At 33.0% G+C, this 9,890-nt stretch overlaps 1 protein-coding gene and 1 long non-coding RNA gene across 3 annotated transcripts; one reads left to right on the forward strand and one right to left on the reverse strand.

Moving 5' to 3' along the window:
- The first annotated feature begins 159 nt into the window (after positions 1–159).
- On the forward strand, positions 160–817 carry LOC145001764 (uncharacterized). 2 transcript variants are annotated; one of them, XR_013661723.1, is made up of 3 exons: positions 160–252; positions 417–583; positions 671–817. It is a non-coding gene; the product is annotated as an uncharacterized LOC145001764 (long non-coding RNA). The 2 variants fall into 2 exon arrangements; XR_013661716.1 differs by having other exon boundaries at positions 420–583.
- A 1,446-nt stretch (positions 818–2,263) lies between these two features.
- On the reverse strand, positions 2,264–8,583 carry LOC145001869 (uncharacterized). Its single transcript, XM_078961234.1, has 14 exons — positions 8,204–8,583; positions 7,117–7,206; positions 6,675–6,736; positions 5,714–5,814; positions 5,002–5,091; positions 4,716–4,838; positions 4,190–4,267; positions 3,941–4,026; positions 3,738–3,786; positions 3,585–3,641; positions 3,373–3,503; positions 3,209–3,292; positions 3,040–3,109; positions 2,264–2,933 (listed from the first exon to the last, which is right to left on the reverse strand). The coding sequence occupies exons 1-14, from the start codon at positions 8,464–8,466 to the stop codon at positions 2,526–2,528; spliced, it is 1,692 nt and encodes a 563-aa protein (XP_078817360.1). The 5' UTR covers positions 8,467–8,583; the 3' UTR covers positions 2,264–2,525.
- Between the last annotated feature and the right edge of the window lie 1,307 nt (positions 8,584–9,890).

Genomic DNA, 9,890 nt, shown 5'->3' on the forward strand with positions numbered 1-9,890 from the left:
CGCCCATGCCCGTCCATCATCTTCCGCTTGCTTACATCTTTCCGGGCAGCTGACGTCGCCGCCGATGTCCTTCCTCACGCTGCCGTCATCCGACATCGAGTTTCCTGTTCTCTCATCATACGTCGCCGCCGATGAGTAAGGCAAAAAACCCACCGCTTCTCTCCCCATCTGCAAGAACTTGAGAGAAAACACGGACTTTGGCGTGAAATTAGGCCATTCTCTACTGTTAGTTTTGCTTCTTCAAACAAACAGGTGCACCTCTCAATTCGTTTTAATAAAGAAAACTAGTTTTGGTGTACTTCCATTTTCAGTTTTTTCTTTTTGCTTTTCACAAATTCATACAAACATTGAAATTAGCACAACAACAGGATTTTACATACTTCACAATTGATGAGTCTAATAAAGATGTTTATTAGTAGGATTTTATCTGTGGAGGAATGTATATGATCATATGATCTTGGATTGAGTGAAACCAGAGAAAGATACATTTAGCATGCTGATTGGTGATAGCATGAAAGGTGTTTGTCTCCAGATTTGTTTCTTCTTACATGTCCAGATGAAATCCACGGTTTTGATTCCTTATGTAGGTGTTCCATATGGTACCTTGAAATTTATTCTTGTGTGTTTTATGTGATGTCGTAGCTCTTTTGGTTTACTCTGGTTTTTGCAGATTTTGACTCCACATTTGGTGTCAACCGCTACAAATGTAACCGAAAATATGATGGGTTTGACCTCAAAGAAAACATTAAGGGGTGCTTGTGTAAGCTTTTTTTTTTTTTTTTTTTGGCTTAATCTTATGAGCTTAAGAGATTAAGAACTTATGCGGAAAAAAAATGTTTGGATTAGCTTAATAATTTATTAGCTAATAATTTTCTTTTAAAATAGTGTTTAGATTAACTTATTTTTTTAAAATGACTAAAAAGGAGAATAATGTAGCGTTGGGAAAAGAAGAATTATTTAGGGTTGAGGGTAAAACGGTAAATATAGACAAATAACAACAACATTAAAAGTAATATCGATAGTAATAATAAAAATAAGTCATTATTTTTTAAATAAACACAATATTTATGTCAACGGGGTGAAAGGTAACTTTCAAAAACTATTTTAGTTAAAATAAGTCGAACTTAAGGTATATTTAGGTTATATGTCAAACATGAGGGACCACTTGTATCAAAAGCCGAAATATGGAGCCTATTCTTTATTGCGATACGCCAGAGACCTTTTCTCAATTTAGGCTAGCAAGAACACAAATCTGTGAAAGCCTCTTAACCCTTACCCTTAGTAACCTTCCATTGGACCATTTGAATCGCTTCTCCCTCCCTCTTAGCTACCAAACCTGAGAGAAAAAGATTGAAAAATGAGTGAGGTCGGCTAGGGTTTTAGTGAGGAAAAAGACACTCCAAACTCAATCACTGCAACTATACTACTAAAACTTTTTAAGGGACATCATGGGCTACCATTGGATCCAAGGTGTCAAGACAATGTTGAACCCATGTTTCAAAAAATTGACAGATTTTAGTCTCATCTATCATAATTTTTCCCCCAAAGCCATTTACCAATATTTCCAACATAGAAGCTCTAACTTAAACTATTACATATTATTTTATTGCAAGTTATTCCTCAAACATGGTTTCACAAGTTAAGTCAGAGTTATGCACAAGTTTCCCAAACTTGGGAAATATAGTCCAGTGATACTAAAATCTTGATTTAATCTAATTACGCTTTCTAACAACATTGAAACTTCAAATTTACTTATAAAGCCTAAAATTCTAACCCCAAAGACTCTAACTCATTATTTTGTTCATTTGTTAGGGATGACACTTTATAAGATAAGCTTAAGTTTCATCTTCTTCCTATCCAATAATAAAATTCTAACAAGACCTTACACAATCGGTTATCCAAAATTTTGGATACTTTGAGAGTTTCTAAGACTGATATTTGGATCCACATCCAAAAATTGGATACAAAATCGGACCTCAACTTTTTATATGAATATAGAATACTAAAATTTCATCCAAAAGTTCTACAATGCTTCCTCATCCACATAATAGAATTGTATATTTGGTTTATCAACTTAGTATCTAACTTAAAATTATAGATACTCTACATAAACCAACGGATTTAGACAAAGGTATCAAACACGTATAACGAAGGAACCATTGAAAATATACCTCAATTAAGTGTCAGTGTCGCCAAATGTTAAAACCAAATATACTAGGAATTGCAATTACAAAGGATAATATTACATAAAACATTAGAAAAATAAAAAGAAGAAATTTGGATTTTTTGGTTTATACGAGTATCAGAAATTTTTGAAAAATCACTATCTCGAATCCGTTTCCAAAATTGCGGATATCTAAGTTTTAGATAGCTGAATTTTCCGATATCCAAAATTCCATAATTTTTGGGATCAGATTTCTGTATTCTCATATCAAATTAGCTAATGCTGGCTATTATTACAAATTTATTTATAATACTCTACAAGCCCCCTTGAGCTACAAGTTGAACAAATTTATTTTCACATATTACTTAAGTGATTTTGGCTGCTTGAGTTTCTTTCTAAAGAGGAGCATGTAAAGAGTGGCACCCATGAATGGCAATGTTGATATGACAGCAATGTATGTAAGCATCCATGTTGATCTTCTGTTTTGTTGGAACAGCTGCTCCAACCATTTTTTGATGCTATTCAAATCAGCTACTTTGACCGATGTTTGACCACTCGAACGGGATACTATATTTTTTGCATCTGGTACACGTACAGCAGCATCGCTTTCATCATTGACTTTCTGTCTTTCAAATGGATCTTGATCATTTAGTTTCACATTATCAGTAGATGATGATGGATCTTTGGTGATTGCAGCAACCATTCCATTTGAAACATTCACATATGGGCCTTGATCCACAGAAGATTCTGGTCCAATATGCGGAGGATTCTGTCACAGAATATATATAATATATTACAAATTTTTACACTATATAAATCGCAATAACATAAAATTACCACTAAAGAGGAGTATCGAGTTTTATTTTAAATTTTACCTTCTTTTGGGTATGCATGAAGGGGCTGCAGTGAAGAACACCAAGGAATTCATTCGCAGCTCTCACCCACCTTATGGAAATTGAAGCAACAAGAAAAACAAATTAATATTGTAAATTAAATAAGGTCAAGGTTTGAGAATGAAACTTGAAATAAAGAGTAAGAGCATACCATAAAGTAGATGCAGTAAGACCCTCAAAGAAGGCAAGATGTCCTCCATGACGTGTTACAGCCAGCACAATGTTTTTATTTGCTCTAATAAACATAAATTAAAGATGATGAGATGATGAGATCAGAATTAAGAGGATGAAATGAGGGAGCACAGTAGAACATACCTGCACTCATCCCATGGGATTGCCTCCCAGGTACAGACTGGATCATCTAAAGCACTTATACATAGTAATGGAATTGCAACTTTTGTCACATATTGTGCACTGCTGCAATGCCTATAGTATGCATCCACACTCTTCAACAAATAAATAAATAAATAACATCACTAACGAGCAGTTATTATGCAAGAACAGTAACTATTAATATGTTTGATTACCTCAAACTTGCCAACTAGGCGAGTAGCATAATTGTCAAAATCCCGTATACTACGTGACTAGAAAAAAGACAAAATTATCACTGTATGTTAAATATTCTGTTAATATTCCAAATAACCAAAACTTCAAAAGATGAAGATATAGAGGCTATGTACCTTTACAATACCATCCCAATCTGCAAGGCGAGAATAAAGAGTTTGATGCCTGCAATCAGAAACTAAAATTAACATGAAAGTGAAAAACCCAAATTGGCAAAACACGAATACTTGTAACTTAATGTTTAAAGAACAAAAAAACAATAAATACGCAAAACACTGTATAGTATACTGTCTGTTTTGTTTATATGAGTAGTACATACAGTTGTGCATATTCTTGAAGACCAACAGTAAGAGCCCTATCGTAGAACTTTTGAACAGTCCTGCGACATATGAATTTCGACCCAATCTGCCACAACAGAAGATACATGTAAGTAAACAGTTGCTGTCAAATTGTGATAGATATAAGGGTTAAATGCAAGAAACAGTGACGTATGTATATTAATTTGCAATGTTTGAAATACAATTTAATTTATGATGAATCTTGATAAATAAAAGAGCACAACACTAACCAAAAGGTCCCAAGGAGAGCAGATAGCAACTGCACCAGCTATAGGAACATCCTCCCCATCTTCTCCAAGATACTTCACCTGATACACAATCAACTAACTCATCATATATAAACAAAGTTTTAGTCAATCAAGACCAAAAAAATAAGTAACCCATCCATATACATGCATCAGCAACCCAATCTTTAGTCTAGATGATGTGTACCCCAGTAGACTCCTTATGGCAACCCATTTATATCCATAACATCAAATGAGAACCCACCCTAACAAGTAACAAAGTACTCTCACATGTTCTAGTCTTTAGTTATAGATACTTGATTATAGTTATTCATATTTCAGTATATAAGCAGCATTGTAAATTAATTTTGAGTAATCTTTCAGTTTCAACAAGAAAACAAACTTGAAGCATGGACTTAAGAAATGAAAAGAATAGAGAGTAGTTCTGTTATATAGCTTGTAACATAGGGAATAATGATTAGGAAAGGAAATATAAAATATAAAATATAAAATAATGCAAGATTAAAGGTACCAGAATGTTGGCACCAATGCTAGTTCCAACAACAAAAAGAGGTGCATTGGGATATTCACGATGAAGATCGTTGATGACATCTCGTGTGTCTTTTGTCCACCCCGCATTATAGAAGCAATCAGACTGCATATACGATATATAAACAAAATGATCTCAAAGCAGCATTCTAAAAAATTGGTATAATAATCAATCCATCTATCTATAGGTTTTAGACTGAATTTAGTTAAGAGTTCTTTTTCAATTTAATTAAAAATACATATTAATCTAATTATAATAAAGTACTGACCGTAACAGAAATTCCTCCAAGTCCACGGTGATTGCAAACAACAACATCCCACCCTCGTTCAGCAGTGGAGTAAGCAAGATGCTTGATGTACTAAAAACCACATGTTTTCAACAATTCATAAATACAATTTAAATTTATTTTCTTAGAATGCTTTGCTTGCACAATTTATTACATTTCTGTTTCTGGAATAGTAGTGAATAATATTACACGTTGCTCCTGAAAAGTAGGATGCTATATAAACAAATAAGTAAGAGTATGTTGCTATTCCAAGTACATGTATATTTTTTCCACCATCTAATTTTTATAATAGCATACTACTTTCATTTTTTTAATAACATCATTGTACTTCCATTTTTTTCTTACTGAGAGATTTACTATGGATAATATATGCCCAATCATAGCATTATAATTTCCAATTTATTTCTTATTAGGACGTATTTATTACTTTTAATGGCTCTGTATTTGGATGCCATTGCTCTAATTGTGTAGATTTTTCAAAGTATAAGGTTTTCATAAGAAAAAATGAAAGTAGGGTGTTATAATAAACAGATCAATGGAAATACGTTGCCATTTCTTCAATCTAACACTTGAAAGTAACAATTAGCACAACAATGAACTGTCCAAATGGCATTTGCAATATCAAGTGCCCAAAAGAAACAAAGCAAGGTTCAGTAATATTGAACAAGTTTTGCTTGCAAGAGGTTGAACTTACAGCTGAAGAAGAATCACTAGTTAATCCAGGAATTACAATTAAGATGGGGGTTTTATCATGCCTCAAAGCAGCATTTTCTTCACATGTTGAATCTCCCAAAACTGCAAAGTTATACTAAATTCAAACCACAATAAACAAAAAATCTTGCATGCATGTTTCACAATTCAATTTACAAGCTTCTCATCATGGAATACATTTTTTTTTAGAATCAAGACTAATGATAATTCCTTCTACAAAGCTTCTAAAGGGCTAAGTGCAACAAATAGCAATGTGCTTTCACATATTCATGTATTATAAAACAACCTCTTTTCGTTTCTTTCTATTAAAGCATTATACTTTCAGTTTTTTTCTTAGTAAGACATTGTACTTGGAAAATTTCAAAGATATTAGCTATGATTTCATCAATAATTCAAAATGTGCAGAATATATATTTTGAGAAATTAAATATCCTCCTACCCATCTTCCTACTCATAAAATAATGACATGCAGAGTCCACTAATTCTCTCTCTTGATTTTGACACTTGTCTTTGATGGGTAGGAACAAAAGGTAGGAGGATATTTAGTTTCACATATCTTTTTATCATCAATATTTATGAATAATTTTTTTCCCTAGATTAGGACATAGAAGCTGAACTTCAGGCTAAAAACCTGTACCTTAGAGGCTAGAGCTACTAATGAGCATGTATGTTTAGCATATAATGAGATAAAAATTAGCAACAACATGAAAGACACACTTTATGCATATTTGATTATGAATTATAATTTACATATTTGAAAATGAACTTCTCAAATTACCCTTTATAGGCTTTTTTCTAACTTCTTGAATGGTCTATGAGTTGCATCATACTAAATCACAAGAAGATTTACAAGATAATATTAACATCTTGGCATGTGTTATTAACTGATAAATGACATGGATATTTTCTGATCAGGTACAGACGAAATGTTATATGTAAATTACCATCTGAACTCTTTAGCCAATCCAGAGCAAAAGTTCCACCATCAGATGCATGGAATAATTTTCTGAAAGAGTAGAAAAACATTACAAGAATAACCAAAATATAAAAAAACTGAATTCTGTTCCAAAACATATAGAATCCTTTTCTGATGAGGTCAATAAAAGTGATAGAACTTTTGGCTACTTTCATTGACCTGTTGATATAATAAAAAAAAGTAATTTCAATACCCGACAAAAAAATTATTTAACCCACTACCATCATCTGTTCTATTATATAACTTAGTTTTATCAAACATAACTTTGTTTCAAATAGTTCAAAGGGTTAAAATGGTAAATTCAAGTGATTCAGGTGTTTCATGTGAACACTTGTCAAAAAGTACTTTTCACTAAGCATCTTTTTCAATTAGTTAGGTCTATCTGGCAAAACGTGACCAAGAAGACATACCTTCTATAACTTACTGCAGGAGGTCTTCCATGGAAATTCAGAAAAGTTGTTTGAATGTGAGGGCTTGAAAGCCAAGGTGTAGCCATGTACCTTATTAATGAAGCAATCAGCACAAAACAGCATAAGTCCCTCACTTATATAAGGTTAAGAATTGTTAAACGAGTAAATCTTTTCACTTAATACAACAAGATGCTTAATTTTTTTGAAACCCATAGCACCACAAGTGAAAATCCATAAGTGAGTTCTCAGGTTAATCACCTTCTTTACTCTTAGGACATTGTGATTTACCCTTTTTAACCATAGCACCACAACATAAAGTGTTTATATTAAATGTGACTATATATGTGAACAAATAAGGACAAACTAACTCCATCACATCTACCTCACATTCTCACAGAGAACGTTTTAAATGAGTAGTTTTAGGATCCCAAAGACACCTAAGTCATGATCAAACTTCTCATGACATACGAATTTCATGAGGAACAAATATTACTTTGTATTTCAGAATTTTATTTTTGTTTTTATTTTATATCGTTTTTAATATATATAGTGTGACATCAAGGATTCTGTAAATGGCTTACTATCTTAGGCAGTTAACTTTAGTTATTTAGGCATAATTTTGAACATTGAAGATTATGGCCGTAAGGACCTACTGTATTCCTAGAAATTATTCTGCAATATAAAAAATTACTCTGAAGTTTACGTTTTATTTGTATGTACTATGTGATAATCATCCGATTTTTTACTTCAAAGACACGAGCATTTAGATGTGTTATTAGAAGGATTGAAGGAATGAATTGGAATTTATGTTACTCTTTGCAGAACCTAATCAGTAAATATAATCAATCGTGTGCTGTTGTTCCCATTTGTTACTTAATTTACAGCTTTATACCCGCCAGTTATCTTCTTACACACTAATTGCATTGCCGCTTACAGATTGACATTTTTTCCTTGTGAAAAACAAAACATGCACAAAACACAGCACGTAATTGTTCTTTTATTCAAAAAACGGATACGAAATTTCTTGGAATCTCAGTTCACTAGAAATAGGGGGAAACATGAATAAAATGAGAGAAAAAAACTGAACCTGCCATGAAGAAGGCGACACTTCGAAGCCACACCGTGGTAAATCTCAGAAGCCGAATTGTATGTTAGGGACACCGGAGACCCTCGGAACAGAGTGAGAACATCATGAAAGAAATGGAACTCTAAGAAATTGTAGATGAAAATTATGAGGAAACACACAAAAGCTATTTCATAATGGATTATTGGTATCAATGTGAAGCCCTGGAGGATGAGGTTGAAGGCGTGGGCCGATGCATCAATTGAATCTGAGAAAGTATCCGCCATGTTGATTGGATTGGAATCCAAGGAAAGCGTGAAGGATAAATCAATCAAACATCTGTGATTTACTTCGCCGATTGTGAAATGTGAATCAAGATTGGTGTAGTTTGTTCAGCTGACTGTGAGGTTTGTTTGACTTGAAGGCGTTTGTGGGGCCTTCTGTCCGTCCGTGCAATTGTAAAGTTTATTATTATTATTATTTTAAATACAACAAAATATATTTTTTTATTATATTTTTACACTCAAATTTAAATGTGATAAATGGAACGGGTTTGGGTTTGTTGGTTATGGGTTGCAAGATACGTTAACACTACCCATATATGTATTTAGGTTGGCAATCACGAGTTTACAAGTGAAAAACATCAACTTAACTCAACCAATCGGAGATAGGTTTCACCGACGATAGTGGTTAAGGGATAGAGCAATGAGCAGTGGTGGGCTGGGTGGAGCATAGGTGTACATTGTTGGGTTGATGGTGTACGATATTGATAAGATGTGATACCGGTGGGTGAGCGGCAATGAGATAGCTATGTAACGGTGAGGAGTAGTAGTATGTTGTCTTTTTGAGTAACAATGAGTCAAAGATTGAGTAGGGGATGCCAAACTTGTAAATCATAATTCATAAATAAATATTAATTTTTTAATATATATATATATATATATATATATATATATATATATATATATATATATATATATATATATCAAAGGGCCAATAACCTAGCGGTATGGAGTGACTATCTCATATGAGAGGTCAGGGATTGTCTCAGTGGAGATATAGGTGGTTATTTAGGATTAAATTAGTTAGTTTGTCGTTTCAATATATATATATATATATATATATATATATATATATATATATATATATATATATATATATAGAGAGAGAGAGAGAGAGAGAGAGAGAGAGAGAGAGAGAGAGAGAGAGAGAGGCAAGTTGACCTATGAACCCAAACACAAAACCCAACCTGACCCATGAAATAAACGAGTTGGCGGGTCAGAAATCTCAACCCAGACTCGTTTATTTTCATATCAAGTTACAAGTTGGGTCGAGAATTGTCACCACTATTCAAATCTCATCTTCACCTTTAATAAAATGAAAGTGTGTAAAGTAATGAAAAGATTAGTGAGAAGATTGTAGCACTAATATGAAGTTTGGTATTTAGTAGACGCCATAACTACATGTCATATTAAGAAGATAAAGGAGTTGAGCAGTGACACAATTAACATCGTTTGGTACAAATTTTAGATCAAACAACTTATTAAAAGAACATTGCACCAACAAACATCGAAGACCAATAAACTATTTTAGTTTTTGCCCCTAAAGTACTATATAAATATCATCTTCATGAAAGATTTTAGTTGATACACTCTCTCAAGTCTTCATAATTTAATTTGGGCGTCAGCATGCAATCTCCTGCCCATCATGG

The sequence above is a fragment of the Lactuca saligna genome, chromosome 1, assembly GCF_052625555.1.
Source record: "Lactuca saligna cultivar CGN05327 chromosome 1, ASM5262555v1, whole genome shotgun sequence".
Classification (NCBI taxonomy): domain Eukaryota; kingdom Viridiplantae; phylum Streptophyta; class Magnoliopsida; order Asterales; family Asteraceae; genus Lactuca; species Lactuca saligna.